This window comes from Sarcophilus harrisii, chromosome 2, assembly GCF_902635505.1.
Source record: "Sarcophilus harrisii chromosome 2, mSarHar1.11, whole genome shotgun sequence".
Lineage (NCBI taxonomy): Eukaryota > Metazoa > Chordata > Mammalia > Dasyuromorphia > Dasyuridae > Sarcophilus > Sarcophilus harrisii.
Window position 1 is genome coordinate 334,314,648 of NC_045427.1, and position 19,772 is coordinate 334,334,419.

The 19,772-nt window shown below is 35.6% G+C and overlaps 1 gene segment (V, D, J or C); it reads left to right on the forward strand.

Annotated features, from left to right (window-relative positions):
* Positions 1-18,179: 18,179 nt before the first annotated feature.
* On the forward strand, positions 18,180-18,790 carry LOC116421600. The segment is given in 2 exon segments: positions 18,180-18,322; positions 18,405-18,790. Coding segments are annotated over 2 exon segments (417 nt in total).
* The last annotated feature ends 982 nt before the right edge of the window (positions 18,791-19,772 follow it).

A 19,772-nucleotide genomic window follows, 5' to 3' on the forward strand; every position in this document is an offset into this window, starting at 1 on the left:
ACTGAATATGCATCAATATATACTATTGTTAGCCCTTTTTTCTGTTGTGTTTTTTATTCTCAGAGATTTTCCCATTTGTTCTAATTTTTCTCTCCCAAGATGATCATATGGAAATATGCAAAAAAAGAATGTTCATGAATAACCTAAGTAAATAAATTAATAGCATGAATTAAAAATGAATAAACATATATCACCCTAAAAAGGACAAAATAGGTAAGTAATATAACTGACTCTTCTTTTTTTTTTTTCATTCAATGAGTATTTATTAAAGGTCTTGTAATAGGTACATGTCTTAGGTGTTTGAAATACAAAGATTAAAAAATAAACATTGCCTTTATAAGTTATATTCTAATGAATGAGACAACAGGAATAAAAAAAAGTAAACATAAACAATATACAAATACAGACAATATAATTTTATAGGGTAGAAAGAGGGTATTAATAATCAGAGGGATTGGGATAGGCAATATTATGTGTGCTGTTATGTGTGCTGAACTTTGATTAAAGACTGCTCCATAGAGCCAATGAATAGAGCTTGGAGTCAGGAAAACCTGAATGCAAATCCAGTCTTAGTAAGTCACTTGACCTTGTGTGCCTTGGTTTCCTCATCTGTAAAATGAGCTAGAGAGAAAGAAATGACATACCACTCCAATATCTTTGCCAAGAAAATCCCAAATAGGGTCATGGAAGTCAGGCACAATTGAAATGATTCAACACCCAAGAAACCATATTTATACCTTTCCATACTTATATGTATGTATGGTATTTCCTCACATACATTGTAAGCTCCTTGAAGGTGGGAGCTTTCATTTTTACCTTTGTATTCCTAGCATAGTATTTATTTCATTTATTGTCTTGCCTTCTGATCTCTTCCTGGACAATGTATTCCCTTCTCTTACTCCATAGCATTTACCTATTTTTAAAATTCACTTTCTAGTCATCTCCAAGTCATGTTGCCTGCATCCAACCTTCTCCTCCCATTGGACCTCTGATTCCTGTCCTTAGGGACCATGGGCTCTGACTGGTAAAATTTCACCTTTTCTATCTTTTAAAAATTATTATTATTATTATAACTTGTATTGACAGAACATATGCATGGGTAATTTTTTTTACAACATTATCCCTTGCACTCACTTCTGTTCTGACTTTTCCCCCTCCCTCCACCCCCTCCCTTACATGGCAGGCAATCTTATACATGTTAAATATGTTATAGTATATCCTAGATACAATATATGTGTGCAGAACCAAACAGTTCTCTTGTTACAGAAGAAGAAATGGATTGAGAAGATAAAAATAACCTGGGAAGAAAAACAAAAAATGCAAACAGAACACACACTGTTGGAATGTTTACAAAGTGGTAAGACATTGGAGTTGATAGAGACAGTAATTATCTAATTTGGCATGGTTCAATATGATTGATTTGATCTTAGAAGGAGATGTTTTGGGCCAGAACTTGAAACAAGGTCCTAAATATAACTCATGGAAATAATGCTTGTGTTCACACCTTTAGAGAGCTCCTAAGTATCTAAATACTCAATGGAATTCACACGTTTGGGAGATTTCAGGGCTTAGTATGGCTTAGTATGAGATATCTGAATTCACACCACCTTAGGGCCAGAGAGCACTCTGGGAGATAACCCAGAATCCCCTCTCCCTCCAGAAGGCGGAGTTAACCTTTGGGAGATCATATATATACAGAAAGCTCTTAGAGCTGGAGAGAGTTTTCTTGGGAGTATTCCCAGGAGTTGGAGAGAAGTACTCTGCAAGAAAGCCTACAAGCCCTATCTTTGAGACAAGAGAGATTCATCGTATCTTTTACCTTGGTGCTGACTGGAGCCGGAAGGACAAACCTTTGGATTTCGAGACATTCTGGCGGAGCTCTTAGAACCAAGTGGAGAGACAGGCCTCTGAGCTAACCGGGCTATATTGAAGGACATAATAAAAGTTCAGATCTTTTATCAGCTGGCTGCGATTTTGGAGTAATTATTTATTTCAACTGAGACTAAGGCTGCCTCCAGAAAACCTCTCTGAGAAACCTGCTTTCTCTCAGAGAGAACTCTTATTTCAAAGAAAAAGAACACCACATTTTGGTGCCCAACGTGGGGGCTCTTATTTTAAAGAAAAAGAACACCACAGTTTCCAAATGTGAAGAGCCAGCAGCTGAGTTTGCTTCACAAGGTAGCAAATGACTGTCAGCTATATTCCCAATAAATAAAATAGCAGTTAGATTTCACAGACCATTGTTAATTGTCCTCTTATCATTTAGAAACCTTTTAAAAACAAAACACAAATATCCAGGAACAGACAGATGACCAGGCTAAATACTTATTTGCCTAAGTATTTAGGATATAATGATTACATATAACCAGATTGGAAACAACAAAGTATGACATATTTGAATTGCTTCAACAGTTCTTATTAACTATTGCTCTGATCATAGAAATCAGTCGCAGGAGGGGAAAAAATGCAAGAACATAACTGTAATATAACAGAAGCAGTTAAAACTCAACCTTCAGCACATAAGAGAGTGGAGCTATAAAACTCCCAAATAGCATCAATGACAAGTCCAAGAGATTTTATCTCTAAAGTTTCAGATAAATCCCAAACAGTTATTTACCATGACCTTATATCAGTAACAAAAAAATGTATCCCAGAAAATTCACACAATTCTTACATACTCAATGTTGAATCTTGAATAAGTTGAATATTATACCAATCATTTTGCTTTTAAAATACCCAATACACAGAAAAATCCCAAACTACATATTGTTCACAACAAAAACATTTTCAAAAGGAAGAAACAAAAACTATTATTTTTGGAGTCCCTTTCAGATAATTGGCATCAATACAGTTAATTAAAACTTCCTATTTTCACATAAAAGAATCTGAAAAGTTCTTGAAAACATCAATTAAACTTTTTGAAATAACCCTTTTAAACTATAGATAACATTTCTGATCATATTCTTTAATATTCATAATCATTATGTATCTAAAGAAACAAATATTCAATCAATTAACATCTTGTAATGGCAGCCTGTCCCTTTAATCAATTTTCTTCAGCCAAAAGCAGCTGCAGCTTTCCACTGCTGCTCTGCTGCTCTCCCCCTGCAAATATATATTCTGTCTCACAGCCGTCTTTCTGTGACTACCCTTTCTAATCAGTTCTTTTTTTTTCCTACTGACTTCTTCTTGAAATCATCTGCTCCTACTAATCAATCCTTCTTAAATCACCTTCATTTTCTTGTCCCATCTCTCTGTCTCTCTCCTCCCAATGCCTACTTGCTCAAATCTTCTCTGACATACTTTAAATACTCCCAAATAAATAACTCTTCTGACTAGATGCTCCATTTAAATTATTAATTGCTTTTGTAAATCAATCTCTCTTGTCCCTTGTCATCAAATCACCTTTTTAAAAAAGTTAAACTTCAAGATTCACAATTAATTTTGAACCAAATTTCATAAAACTTATACTATAGTTTACAAATTACTCAATACTTCTAGAAAGCAACATACCACTTAAGTAGGGAGATACAAACAGACCTCCCCTAAGGTAAGCTACTGGCATTTTGTTTAATAACTTATATTTCAATTTGAAGTCCAAACAAATAATAAAAAAAGGAAAAGGATGTTTTTCTCTTCAGTTGTAAAGGCCACAATATTCAAACAATTCTTAAGATTTTGATCCTTTTAATAAATCTAACATGTGCAAGGCAACAGTAAAATTATTTTCCTCAATTTCAATTTCAATTTCAAAATTATAGTACCTGTTTAACATATAGTCAGTTCCCCAAACTCTTAATCACATGTTGCAGACAAAGAATTACCCAGTTTAGCCTTCTTAAACTTTCTGTTCTCTAATTCCATGAAAGCAAACTTTCTAATAATGATTTTTCTTTCTTCTCCTGGATCACATAAAAAAATTTTTTTCAGAAGTATGCCTAGTTTTCCCATAGATCCAATAGGTCAGAGAGGCCCTGTGTTCAGCTATTTACCTCTCTTACTCTATTTTTATTCCTCCCTTCAAATATCTACCATTTCTTGTTTCCAATCTTAACACACATACCAATTTAAAGTTATTTTAAAATTAAGCAGTACTTTAGTGAAATTTCCTAAAATCTACCTAGATATTCCATTCAAACTTCTTTTCTTTAGTAAGCCAGGAAAGAATTAAGCACCAATTCTTGCTTTACTTTGAAAAAAAAATTTTTTTTCTTAATGAATCCTGATAACAGGCTCCTTGTTTACAGGAGTGATAGCCACTGTTCTTCTATTTTCTCAAAACTTTCCAAACTTTCAATCTATGTCTTTATTTTTTCCCCTTCTCTCCCCCTTCCTGCAAAGCCACTGCCAGAGGCAGAGGGAGAGAAAGAGAAAAAAGATTTTCTTTTCTTGAGAAGCCCAAACTACCAATACATGTTGAGCCACTCTGAAAGAATTACTATTTCCAATTCCTACAATTCAGCCTGATATTTTTCTAAGCCTGTCAATTCAATCTATTCCTACTGTTCTCTTATGCTTGGGCTCTCTAGTTTCTGTAGAGATCTTTGAAGTGCTGGGAATAGGACACTTATACCTTGGCAATGATGGTTACAGTCGTACCTGAGGGAGAGGAAACAGTGGAGGAGAAGACTGAGGCAGAAGTTCTAATTCTGTCTCTAACGCCACTTCTTCCCCTCACAAAGACACTCCAGTCTGGTATTGTGCATTCAGCATGAGAGGACAGCAGGTGGGACCTTTAAGAGCTCCTCTAATTATCCCAAAGAGCATAAAATCTGTATCTTCTACAGCACCTGGAGTTATGACCTCATAAGAAGTCATTTGGTATCCTATGGTGTAGATCTTATCAGGGTCAAATCCCATATTTTCCAACCATGGGGCTACCATCAAAAAGGTGTTTTTTGTTTTGTTTTGTTTTGTTTTTTCAAATTTTCTGCTTTGAGATGTACTGTGATGTGTTTCTGCTTAGCCAATTTATATACTTGTTTACTATACACATCAACATTTGAGGGTGTCACCAGGGGGAAACTGAATTCAGATCCCATCCCAGAAAGCTTATAGCACTTCCCTGGCCTCAACCTTCCCACTTAGCTTAGGCTAAGCAGCTACTCTGTCTCTGGGTGCTCAAAACCTTAATTCCCCTTAGCTTCTGCCCCACATTGGGCACCAGTTGTTGGGGTCCTCAGCTGGTGCAGACCTGCTGACACCAGCGGAGATCTGAGCACTTACCCATAGTTATTGTCACCTCTATGACCTTTGCACATCTCCAGATACAACAGAGTAGACAGACACCGCTATGTAGTTAAGAAGCTTTATTGGTTACATTGTCCTGTCTGCTTCTCCTGTTTGCTTCTGTTGTTTGCTTCTGCCTCTTCTCTCTCTGCAGTCCTGCATTTATAGCCTTATCTTCTGCCCCTTCCCACATGCCTCAGCAACAAGTATGAGTATAGCTTGTGTATCTCAGAGCCCTACCCTTGTGATGATGGACGTTATCTAGATCGGGTGAGCGCTCAATGCCTGAGCTGATTTGTCTAAAGAACATAATCCAGTCCTTTAGTCAACCAGGAAAAATCATACACCTGAGGACCTCAACATCCGTTCCCAAGAGTGTGCTGACCGAGAACTAACAGACTAAAAGGTCAAAAAGTTTTGCTTCCACGAGATTTGTTTTTGCGCATACTTGTTGCTTACACAGAAGGGGCATTACATGCAGGGTTTACCTTGATAAGGTTATTGTAGACCCTTGATATCCTGTTCCCTAACAGGCCATTTATTATTGTGGCTAATAAATTTCTTTTAGTTATTTATATGTTTGAGAAATGTGTCCTTTGTCAGAGATATTTGCTATAAAGATTTCTGCCCGGTTTTCTTTTTTCTTTTTCTAATCTTGATTGCATTGGTTTTATATAAACAATTTGTGTAGGTTAATACAATCAAAATTATCTCTTTTGTTCAACACTTTGTAATTTAATATAATCAAAATTATCTATTTCTCATTTCATGATGTTCTCTATTTCCTGTTTGATCAATAATTTTCCCATTCCTACAGATCCTATAGGTAAATGATTCCTTGCTCTTCTAATTTGCTTATAGTGTCCCTTTTTATATCTAAATCTGATATTTGTTTTACATTTATATTTATATCTAAATCTAAATAAAGAAGTTAACAGTGACTAATCTGAGATGTTGGTCTATACCTAGTTTATGTCATTTGTTTTCCAGCTTTCCAACAATTTTTGTCAAATAATAAGTTTTTATCTCAAAAGCTGTAGTTTTTTACTTCATCAAGTTCTAAGTTACTTTTGTCCTCTTTCTCCTTTTTCCTCCTCACAGGTATTTGCTCTTGTCTACCATTTTCCTTAACTTTCCCTCCTTTCTATCAGTCCCCAGCCCCAAACCCTTTACTTAATTTTTTCCCCTTCTACTTCCCTGTCCAATATGATAAATTTTTATATTCAACTGATTGTTGAGTCAATATACATAAGAGTAAGGTTCAAGTGATGTTCATCATCAAGGTTTTTTCTGCTCCTTCATGTGAAGTAATTTATACAATTTTACCTCTTCTTTCCTTCTGCATTCAGTGTATTCCTCTTTCTCATTATTTAATTTTTATGTCATTTCCTCAAATTAACTTTATACTTATACCCTCTATCTATGTGAAATCCTTCTAGATTTGCTGTTAGTGATACAATTAAGGATTATGTATAATTTTCTCATGCAGTGTTATAAATAGTTTAGCTCTCTTGAACTCCTTAAGTTTTTCTTTCCATTTTTAGCTGTTTATACTTCTCTTGGATCTTGATATTGGAGGTATCATGCTTAATTTCACTGGTAGATGATCCTTGTTTGTGGTTCTATCTCCTTTACCTTCCAGAATGTCATGTTCTATGGCCTCTGGTCTTTTAATAAATCAGCTCCCAGGTCCTTTCTGATTCTGATTGTGACTCCCTGATATTTGAATTGTTTTTTCTGTCTACTTGTAGTATTTTTTCTCGTCTTTATTGTCCGGAAAGTTAACTATTATGTTCCTTGGATTCTTTTTTGGGGGATCTTTTTCCTGGAGACATCAGGGAATTCTTTCAAAGCCTATTTGATAATGTCCTAATTCCAGTTTTCCTAGATAATTTCTTGAAAAGCACTGTTCAGATTCTCCTTCTGAATATGGCTATGATTCTGAAATTGTCTTTCCTGGATCTATTTTCCAGGTCAATTGTTTCTCCCTTGAGGTATTTTATATTTTCTTCCATTTTAAAAAAATCTTTTGAAATTGTTTGACAACTTCTTGATGTCTCATACTGTTATCTTCCACTTGCCTGTAATGTTCTTGTTTAGTTTTCTGGAGTTCTCTGGGCATCCTTCCTTTCAGTAGAGTAATCATCACAAGAATAGCCAGGTATTATAGTCCAAATCCTTTATTATCTCTTTCAAAGTCTTGTCTCCTTTCCTGGAGCCTGGTTAGCTTTCTTAAAGGCCTTCTGGAGTCTTGGTTTCAGTGGAGAAGCTAAGGACGAGAGTCTGCCACTCTAAGAATGAACCTGTCTCTCATTCCCCCAGGAGAACCTGACCAAACATGGGATGAATCTGATCCAGTCCTTGCTGGCTGTTATATACTCTACTATCATAGGTGTGAATCTCATAGAATTATATTAAGCACTAAGTACATATACTGAGAGAACTATTAAGAACTATTAAGCACCATGCTAAAGTAGATAACTATTGTATTTTTCAATTCCACTTACTTAACACCTTGTAAGAATCCTTGTTTGAGAGTTCTGGCCCATAACACTTGCCCAGTTCTAACTTTTAAGGAGTTGCTTTACTCAATTAGTTTTATATTTTCTTTTCTAATTGGCCAATAGTACTTTCTAAGGCATTGTTTTCTTGTAGACTTTTACATTTGGCCAATTCTTCTTTTTTTTTTTCCCCTGAGGCAATTAGGGTTAAGTGACTTGCCCAGTGTCATGCAGCTAGGAAGTGTTAAGTGTCTGAGACCAGATTTGAATTCAGGTCCTCCTGATTTCAGGGCTGGTGCTCTATCCACTGCACTACCTAGCTGCCCCTACTACTTTAAAGGTAGAAAAGTAGTCCTTCAAGCACTTGATTCTGTTTTTTTTAATTCATGATGCCCTTGTAGCATGCTCATTCTTTGTCCAATCTTTCTGTCTTCCCTATTATTTATATATATATATATATATATATATATATATAAATTCCTTCTTGAAATCTTCTATGAGTTCTTTTTAGACTTGAGACCACTTCCTGTTCATCACTAAATTTTTACTCCACTCTCATCATAATAACTTTCTAATGTTGGATTGTTTTTGTTGTGGTGGCGATTTCTGGAGCTGGAGTCTGCAGCATCCACTGGTTTTGCCAAATATATAGGGTGTCCTGATGTTGGTGTTTATTTTCCACAAAGTTTGGTAATTGTTGATTCATAATATAATTTAAGGCCTGAAGTTGATTTTCCATTACTTCCTTTTTAAAAACTTTTTTCATTAGTTCCTTTGATATTCTTTATTTTTTTGTTCTTCCAAATAAATATTGTTGTTTTTATACAACAAAATACATTTATTTTTGTAATTTGAAAGGAATGTCATCATGTATATAAATTAGTTTAGGTAAAATTGTTATTTAAAAAAAATATTTTGACCCTGCCTCTCCATGAACAATTAATATTTCTTTTCCCCTCCCTCTCTCCCTCCCTTCTTCCCTTCCTCTTTCTTTCCTTCTCTCATTCTTTTCCTTCTTCCTTCCTTCCTTCCTTCCTTCCTTCCTTCCTTCCTTCCTTCCTTCCTTCCTCCTTTTTCTCGCCCCCCATGTCCTCTTGTCCTTTTTGTTTGTCCTCAGAATATGTCATACCCTTACTTGCAGATGCTCTTAAATTATTTTTTGACCAACAAACCCTTTCAAGATAATTTGGAGTATACTGGCTAGATTTCTTTTTCAGGATCATGATTTAAACCCAAATCACTTGACTTCTCATTGACTGATCCAGGTGAAAGCCTGATTGACTCAGGCTAAGTCTCACTTGGTCATTGTTTGGATCCTGACTGATTCACAGTGAATGTAAATAGCAATCATTTATGTTTTAGCCAAAGATATCGAGGGTCTTAACCTCCCACATATATTTATTCATTTTTTTGACTAGGTGAAAGAGAGCATTCTTGATTTCAAATGCTACCTATCCTTAATCGCTGAATTAGTGTGGCCTTAGTCAAACTAAGACCTGTTAAAACCTTAGCTTAAAACGTCCAAGGTCTCCCACTGCATTAAGACCATCTTCATTCAACCTGATTTTTATGTGGCAACTGCATCTAGATGACTCTAGAAGAAAAAATAAGGCAGTGATCTTTCATAGACCTCTCTCATTTAAATCCAATACACTTGCATGCCTGGTGTCATGGTCCTCTTCAAGAATGTGAGCCAAACAATTTTAACAGGATATGAAGAGAATGTTCAGAAATAGTTAGCAGCTAGAAAGCTATAAAGACTTTGGGGGAATAGCTATGAAAGGAATTCCATGGCAAAGGAGCACTCCTGAATGCTAACTAATTGAATCTAATAGAAGTCCTCAACTGCTCAGATCTCAAACCAAGTTAAGAACTTATAGAGAGCACAGAGAGAGGCACAGGGCAACAATAACATATTACCTTGCATCAGGCATTTTTGGGGAACACTGAAAGCTGGCAACTACCAACTGCAACAGCTCCCAAGATCCTAGAATACAAGAACACTAAATTCCACCAAGCAGCAAAAAGCCCACAGGCTTTTATATATAACACCAAGTGCAAAATGATAAGGTAATCTTGAATAAAGAGCAAATAAAAGAAGAATCTCCAACAAAATGTCATTATAGGCAGAAATATTTAAGACACAAATCCAGAAGAAGAAGAGGATTCCAGTTCATTTACAACCAAAGCATCAGAGATTCAAAGAGAAAAACAGTTTGTGACACAAATTCTACTAGAATTTCTGGAATCAAGTAAGAGTTTAGTAAAAAAGAATTTAACAATTTTTTCATTAATGAGAGGAAAGAGCTAGAGAAAATTATGGAAAAGTATGGGCAAAAGAATTGGAAAAGGAGTCACTTAACCCCAATTCTCTCAGCAACAACAACAACAACAAAAAAAAGAATTGGAAAAAGAATCAATAGCTTGGGAAAAGTTATAGAACTTGGTTCAAGCAACAAAAATCATTATAGAAATCAATGATAGTATAAGACAAAAATCAATATTGAAGTCAAAAAAAAGTGAACAATTGAAGAAATTTTTTAAAAAATCTGATCTGAATGATTTTAAAGAAGAGTGAAAAGATTTACATGAACTGATGCTAAGTGAAATGAGCAAACCAGGAGATCATTGCACACGACAACAGGAAGATTATTTGATGATCCATTCTGATAGATGTGGCTCTTCTAAACAATGAAGGGATTCAGGTCAATTTCAATGATCTTATGATGATGAGAGTCATCTACACCCACAGAGAGATCTCTGAGAACTGAATGTGGATCACGTCATAACATTTTCACTTCTTTTGTTGTTGTTTGATTGAATTTTATTTTCTTTCTTATTTTTTCCCCCTTTTTGGTCTGATTTTCTTGTACAGAAAGATAATTGTATAAATATGTATGCTTATATTAGATTTACACCTTTTTTTTCATGTTTAACATATATTGGATCACCTTGCAGGACAGGGTGAGGGGGAGGGAAAGAAATTGGAACATAAGGTTTTACAAAGGTAAAAATTATCCTTGCATATGTTTTGAAAATAAAAAGCTTTAATGAAAAATTATACAGATTTTTAAAAAATCTGACTACAATGAGAAGACAAAATTTAAGAATCATCAAACTAGGGGGAGGATTTGGAAAAGATGGTAGAGTAGGTCATTAAAATTTCAAGATCTCCAGATTCCTCCCGCCCCCCCCCCCCTTCAATCCCCTATTAGAACAAATTAGGGCCTCAGGGAGAACATAGATTGGTGGAAAATCAAGAAGACTGGGGGTAGAACAAAGTCCTCCTAGGACAACACAAAAAGATCAAGAAAGACTCCAGACTAGGGATTAACCAGTGTAAAATGCAGACACCTTTGGGCTAGCTCCACATGAATGGCACTAGATGAAGCTTTCTCAAAAAAGTCTATGAGACAGAATAGGTCAGACCTTAGGCTTAAATCATGTGAACCCTATTCCCAGAGGTCTGCAGAGCCACAAGATCAGGTTTTGGGCCCAGTTTGCAGGAAGTCATATGATCTTTAAAGGCCAAAACCCTAGGTCAGTGACAGGAAGTCACATAACCCACAGGAAGCAGACAACATTGGTGACCATTGATCAATGATGATTACTTCCTTTTAATCTATACAATGAAAAGACTTGCGTCTTTTGCTATTTAACTAGCTTTCCTGTGTCCATTTTGCAGGTTGAGCACATGTGACCTGAGATGCTTTCCAGGTGTGCTTGCATCTCTTCCTGCAGGAACTAAATAAATGCTTTCTCTCATTACCTGAAGATGTCGCTACTTAGTTAATTTGGGGAAGGAGGTCTAACACCTGACATACAGAAACAAGTTGGGATCCCTTGAGTTAGCTCGATTTGGTTTGAGCCTCGGCAGGAGCCATAGAAACTTTTACCTCTCAGACTGCATTTGGAGTTGGAGATCTGAGTCCTGAAAGACTGAGTGAACCCTGGGAGTGCCAGGCCCCACTGGGCTGCAGGGATATAGTTCTGAGAAAAAAACAGCACATATGTTGAGTACAGAAGCAGTGGTTTAGGGCACCAAGCCAGAGGGGAGAGTTGAAGTAAATCCAGAGGCACGATCCCCCACCCCATAATTAAAAGCACCTACATTACTACCTCTTATTTTTTAAAAATTGAAGTGACATAGAAGAAAGAACTGTCAGAAACTTAATATGGGAACAGAGAAGACCAAGGTTCTTCTTCAGAGGAGGACACTGAAGCAAAATAAACTTCTTCTATTCCAAAGAGGAACTGTTAAATAACTCCCTGCCTAGAGAATATTTATAGAACTCAAAAAAATTAAAAATCAAATGAGAAACATTGAAAAAAAACTGAGAAAAATCATTTAAGAAAAACATGAAGATCATGAAAAACAAGTAAACCAACTAGAAAAGGAGGTACTGTTTCTCAAAGCTTAAAAGAACTCTTGGAAATTAGAATTGGGCAAGGGGAAATCCAGTGAAACTATGAAAGATCAAGACATAACAAAACAGATTATTAAGAATGGAAAAAAACAGAATAGAATGTGAAACATCTTCCAAGAAAAACAACAGATTTGGAGAACAGATCAAGAAGAAAAAATATAACAATAATTGTAGTACCTCAAAGTTGTGACCAAATAAAGAACCTTGACACAATAATGCAAGAAATAATCCAAGAGAATTGTCCTGGCGTGATGGAGCATGAGGGGAAAGTAGAAATAAAAAGAAATCCACCCATTAACACTTTAATGAGATCTTTTGCAGAAAACACATAGGGATATCATTGCCAAATTTTGAAACCTTCATATCAAAGAAAAAAATTTTGCAAGAAACAAGAAAATCAATTCAAATATGCTGGAGCTGTAATTAGAATTGTGTAGGATTTATCAGCAGCCACAAAAAAGACTCAGAAGATCTTTTTTTTTTTTTTTTTTATTGTACAATTAGCTTGTGAAGGAAATCAAAAATGCAGGTGTGCATAAATATAGGGATTGGGAATTCAATGTAATGGTTTTTAGTCATTTCCCAGAGTTCTTTTTCTGGGCATAGCTGGTTCAGTTCATTACTGCTCCATTGGAAATGATTTGGTTGATCTCGTTGCTGAGGATGGCCTGGTCCATCAGAACTGGTCATCATATAGTATTGTTGTTGAAGTATATAATGATCTCCTGGTCCTGCTCATTTCACTCAGCATCAGTTCGTGTAAGTCTCTCCAGGCCTTTCTGAAATCATCCTGTTGGTCATTTCTTACAGAACAGTAATATTCCATAATATTCATATACCACAATTTATTCAGCCATTCTCCAACTGATGGACATCCATTCAGTTTCCAGTTTTTAGCCACTACAAAAAGGGCTGCCACAAACATTCGTGCACATACAGGTCCCCTTTCCCTTCTTTATAATCTCTTTGGGATATAATCCCAGTAGTAACACTGCTGGATCAAAGGGTATGCACAGTTTGATAACTTTTTGAGCATAGTTCCAAACTACTCTCCAAAATGGTGACTCAGAAGATCTAAAATCATATCTATTAGAAATCAAAAGAACTAGGCCTACAGACAAAAATTTCATATCCAGAAAAATTTTCCATAATTTTGAATGACAAAAATGGACATTCAACTAACTTGCAGAGTTTCAGGATTTTCTATTAATCAAACCAGAACTCAATAAAAAATTTAACATAAAAGAGCCAATATTAAAGATCACTTTCAAGGAACTTAACATGCACAAATTTTTTTTTTTTTTAACATGGGAAATGTATAACTTTTAAGATTACTGATTCAAATCAGTAATAGGATAGCTCACAAGAAAGACTGGGCAGAATTCAGGTAAAAATAGTAATTATGTTATATAAATGAGGTGAAGACAAAGAATAGACACAGAGGCATTAGAGAAAGGAGGAAGGTATATAGTTCTGAAAATATATATTGGGAATGGGTCAAATAGGCAACGCTACATATATACCATGAAGGGTATAGCACTCCCCAAAATCTATAAAGAAATAATGGGAAGGGATTGGAGGATGGGTAGACAAAGAATGTGGGAAGAAAAGGGAGGGGTCCATAAGTGAGGGAAGCTTAAGTAATATAAAGGCAAGCTAAATTGTAGAATTAAAGCAAAGAATCAGCAGGGATAGGATAAATATTTGTGTATGTGTATGTGTGAATGTGGGGGGGTGGTATGTATACATAAATATAGTCTTTCCTAACCTGCTGGATGGAAAGGCACATTTTTTTTTTTTAACATGGGAAATGTATACCTTTTAAGATTACTGATTCAAATCAATAATTTGAGATTCTAATAAAGTAAAGTGAAAGGGGAAAAAAAGAATAAACTTAAAAAGATTATCAGTAGAGAGCAGAAGAACTATTTACAAGGAAATGAAGAAAAGATAGACATTCATTAATATAATTTTTCTACACATATATATGTATATATATGCTTCATATACTTTCTTGAACTGGTAATTCATTGTTATATATTTTAATTTTTCTTGATTTATGTAGGGCACATAACAATATTCTCTGTTGTTTTGTTTTATTTTGTTTAGTATTCCTTTTCTGATTCAATTTTATTTTTAAATAAAATACATTTAAAAAAAAAAGAACCATCAAACTAGGTCAATACTTTAACCAAAACAGGAACTTCTCATATTAAAAAAAACAAAAAACAAAAACAAAAAACCGTGAGAAAATTGTTCAAATTTCTTAGGGCAAAATAGAAATAGGGGAAAAAAACCCACATCTATCACCTAATGAAAGAAAACTTTGGCAGTAATATGAAGAGAGAAATGGAAAAGACCTGAGGTTGTTGATGTGAGTTAGAAGTGTTTGGGACAAAACGACCTACCCAAATTGACTACTACATAGATCACTCATAGAAAGCAGAATTATTTATTAGAATCTCAAGAAGCAGACCCCATCCTGGTCTAGAAACCAAATTTCACAGCACGATAGGGCCAGAGCCTTGAAAATGCTTACAATTTTTATACATTTCAGACAAAGAACCCCCCAAATCCCATCTTCTATATGTTGTGATTGGCCACATAAATCTGTATTTCCCTATTTGGTCAGTGGAATGCAGTAGATAAGATGATGTACAGCTTCTTCAGCCACTTAATCTCTTCTTTGGACAATGGAATGTAATCCAGGCCTTATCTAAAATGACATGACTCTGGAGAAGCCGAAATTGATGCCTATAGGCTTGATCTACTTTAGCTAACAGTCTCTGATCAATATGTGCTTAATCTATAAGTTCTTCACCTTTTCCCACACAGAAGGTCAAGAAGTACCTTAAAGAAAAGTATCCAGTATATTCTTCAAGTATATTTAAAACTTAAATAGAAAATTCAAGTATATACTTATACTAGGAGTTAATGAATATGAAAGTTTGGAAAGATAGCTTGAAGTTAACATAGTGTCAATCTACTTTTTTTGGCTTCTTATTCCAAGATATTTTATAGGAGCAGATACTAAACTTTATCCCATAATCTACTTTGAATTGTTCTGTAGCTATGACAGGACAATGCAAATGTATGTTCTGTACCAGGAAAGAATAAAACAGAGAAACAAATAACCCAGTTCAGGCTTTACTATAAACAAAATTCTACAAAATTAAAGGCTGATTGGAAAATAATTTGCATTTTTTTTGGCCAGTGTTTTTTTTTTAATAGCCTTTAATTTACAGGTTATATGCATGGGTAACTTTACAGCATTAAAAATTGCCAAACCTCTTGTTCCAATTTTTCACCTCTTATCCCCCACCTCCTCCCCCAGATGGCAGGATGACCAGTAGATGTTAAATATATTAAAATATAAATTAGATACACAATAAGTATACATGACCAAACCGTTATTTTGCTGTACAAAAAGAATCAGACTCTGAAATATTGTACAATTAGCTTGTGAAGGAAATCAAAAATGCAGGTGGGCATAAATATAGGGATTGGGAGTTCAATGTAATGGTTTTAGTCATCACCCAGAGTTCTTCCTCTGGGCGTAGCTGGTTCAGTTCATTACTGCTCCATTGGAAAGGATTTGGTTGATCTCCTTGCTGAGGATGGCCAGGTCCATCAGAACTGGTCATCATATAGTATTGTTGTTGAAGTATATAATGATCTCCTAGTCCTGCTCATTTCACTCAGCATCAGTTCGTGTAAGTCTCTCCAGGCCTTTCTGAAATCATCTTGTTTGTCATTTCTTACAGAACAATAATATTCCATAATACTCATATACCACAATTTATTCAGGCATTCTCCAACTGATGGGCATCCACTCAGTTTCCAGTTTCTAGCCACAACAAAGAGGGCTGCCACAAACATTCGTGCACATACAGGTCCCTTTCCCTTCTTTATAGTCTCTTTGGGATATAAGCCCAGTAGTAACACTGCTGGATCAAAGGGTATGCACAGTTTGATAACTTTTTGAGCATAGTTCCAAACTACTCTCCAAAATGGTTGGATTCGTTCACAACTCCACCAACAATGCATCAATGTCCCAGTTTTCCGCATCCCTCCAACAATCATCATTATTTTTCCTGTCATCTTAGCCAATCTGACAGGTGTGTAGTGGTATCTTAGAGTTGTCTTAATTTGCATTTCTCTGATTAATAATGACTTGGAGCATCTTTTCATATGACTAGAAATAGTTTCAATTTCTTCATCTGAGAATTGTCTGTTCATATCCTTTGACCATTTCTCAATTGGAGAATGGCTTGATTTTTTTTAAATTAGAGTTAATTCTCTATATATTTTGGAAATGAGGCCTTTATCGGAACCTTTGACTGTAAAAATATTTTCCCAGTTTATTACTTCCTTCTAATCTTGTCTGCATTAGTTTTATTTGTACAAAAACTTTTCAGTTTGGTATAATCGAAATTTTCTATTTTGTGATCAGTAATGATCTCTAGTTCTTCTTTGGTCATAAAGTCCTTCCCCTTCCACAGGTCTGAGAGGTAATCTATCCTGTGTTCCTCTAATTTATTAATAATTTCAATCTTTATGCCTAGGCCATGAAACCATTTTGACCTTATCTTGGTGTATGGTGTTAAGTGTGGATCAATGCCTAGTTTCTGCCATGTTAGTTTCCAATTTTCCCAGCAATTTTTATCAAACAGTAAGTTCTTATCCCAAAAGCTGGGGTCTTCGGGTTCATCAAAGACTACGTTGCTATATTTGTTGACTGTTTTATCCCTTGAACCTAACCTATTCCACTGATCAACTAATCTATTCCTTAGCCAATACCAAATGGTTTTGGTAACTGCTGCTTTATAATATAGTTTTAGATCTGGTACAGCTAAGCCACCTTCATTTGATTTTTTTTTTCATTAATTCCCTTGCAATTCTTGACCTTTTGTTTTTCCATATGAATTTTGTTATTATTTTTTCTATTGGCCAGTGTTTTAATGTTTCCTGATAAGAATTACCTTTTCCCAGTGAGTAAAGAATGAATGTAAAGTGAAAAGAGAAAAAAATGTTTTCTCTCTTGAGCCACTGTATACAGCAGGTGGTAGCAGACTTAGTTGCTCTGGGAAGGAGGCTCAGCCTATACTTGTCTCTACAACAGGAGATGGACACATTTTTTGAGAGGATATTGTGTCACTTGTCTCCCTACACACAATCAGTCTTCTGAGAAATAAAACCTGGGCTTTTTTGGAAGATCTAGGAGATTCAGTGGATTTTGTTATGTCATGTCCATTTTGTGTCTTAATTTTTTTAGCTTAAAGAAGAAAGTAAGTTTAAGTGTCCAGGTGAGTTTCAAATAACCAACTCTCTAAGAGAAAAATGTATACATGGTAAACTTAAAAATAAATCTACATTATTAACATTTTCTCTATCTAACAATTTCAATGTAAACAACTAAAAAACATATAAATCAATCTGTGATTTTCAGTGTCTGCTGATTTCTGAGGTATAAGAATTCACACTGAAAATTTACAATCTCTTTCACGCCAACAGATATGAGGAACCATGAATAGGAGAGAATAGGGGTAAATAACCCACATGAAATCTATTTCTAAAGAGAATGAACAAAAAAGACCCTATAAGCAAGTGGAAGAAGTACCTAAAATAGACTCAGAAATACTGCCCACCTGTACCACTCCCCCCAAAAGAAATGATTCTTAAATGGTTCCAGTCTCTGTTGAAGATCAAAAACAATGAAAGTTCAAGGTGCCTTCATAATTAGAAAGGACACTGGGATAAGTTAAGGAAATGTCAGGAAAATAAGAAAGGCTAACTAGCATTTTCTTGGAACTGAGAATAGATTGTATTGATGAAGAAGGATAGACACTTAGTCAATAACAATGATATTTGGCTTTTCAGTGTCTTTAAGCTTTTCCAGAGTTCTAGAATCAATTCTTTTCTCCAGACCAGGGAGGGGGCTCATCACAGCGGGAGACAATTACTCTTTCTCACACAAAGCAGAAAAAGACATGCAAATTAGACTCCTCCCTTTAGGGAAGAAAACCAGCAAAAACCAGTGTCTGCAGCAGCTCTGGGAGAAGAGCTTTTCCTTTGTGTGGCCTTTATTTGCTAAGCACTGACCTTGTAAAGGCTTAACAATGGGTTTTGGACTGATAGGAATTTTTATTCTGGCTATTTTACAAGGTAATTTTGTTTTTTGACTAAAGAAACACTCTTTGAACTGATGCTTTTGTGTGACTTGTCTTCAATGGCTTTTTCTTTGCAGGTGTTCATTGTGATGATGTTCAGTTGTTAGAGTCTGGGGGTGATTTGAGACGCCCTGGAGAATCTCTTCGCCTTTCTTGCAAAGTTTCTGGATTCACCTTAAGCAGCTATGGCATGCACTGGATCCGCCAGGCTCCAGGGAAGGGGCTGGAATGGATCTCAGTTATTTGGTCTGGTGGTAGTACAGAGTATGCAGACTCTGTGAAAGGCCGATTCACCATCTCCAGGGACAACAGCAATAGCATGATGCACCTGCAAATGAACTCCCTTAAAGTTGAGGACACAGCCATGTATTATTGTGCAAGAGACACAGTGAGGAAAAGGAGTATGAGACCAGACATAAACTTCTTCATTTACATAGGCCACATATAAAATTATTTAGAGAGTGAGATCAAGAACATTAGGCTGAAGAAGACCACTTACAACAAACTAGTGAAGAATGAGACTGACAGAACTTTCAAAATTTGTGATTTCTTTCCAATTATCAGTAAGCATCTATTCTATCATCCATCTATCTATAGGTCTCTTTCTCTCTCTCTCTCTGTCTCTCTATCTGTTTTATCTTGATGAAGTGTGAAAAAGTTTCAATTCCTGAGAAATTGCTATATCTGTCCTTGGGAGGGTCACAAACAATACTGGACAATCTGTTGGTCAGTAAACTGTAGAACTCAATGATAGGAATTACCCTAAGCTTCAATTGTACTTCTAAACTACTATATTAGCTAATCTTTGTTTCTCTTTCCTATAAAATTATCTCCTTGATTCTTATTCTGCTAGATTTCTTTGGAACTTTAACCTCCTTCAATTGGAGTCACAATTATCTCCTGGATTTTGTCTCGACTAAATACTCTGGGAATTAGCCACTGTCAAGCACTGTAATAAATCTTTGCCCCTTACCTTGTGAATTATTTTGCCAAATCCATGACTCTGACCAGGGGGACTATAATACTGTTGGGGCATCTTTATCCTCAACATTTTTGGTGCCCAACCTAGGGCCTCCCCAAATTTTATGTCCTCCTTGTTAAGATAAGCCCATTTCATCTATAGCTGAAGGGTACTCCAGGGTTCTAGGAAAGCTTGTCTGGATCATCTAAGCTTTACATTCTGAAAATTTTCGTTGCCAGAGATGCCTGGCCACAGTTTCCTTTGATTATTCTACCTCAGTTTCCCTAATTGTTTTACCTCAATTTCCCTGAATTGTTCTGCCTGATTGCAATATCCCCCCTCCTAATCATCATGATCCAGATAAGGAGAAAAACCTATCTTAGACATCATGACCCCAGACCTTCCCTACTTATCAGAATGTCCAGTGCCCTTCCCCCCCATTCTGTCATTGTTCTTCCTGATTCCAATTTATCAGAATGCTTGG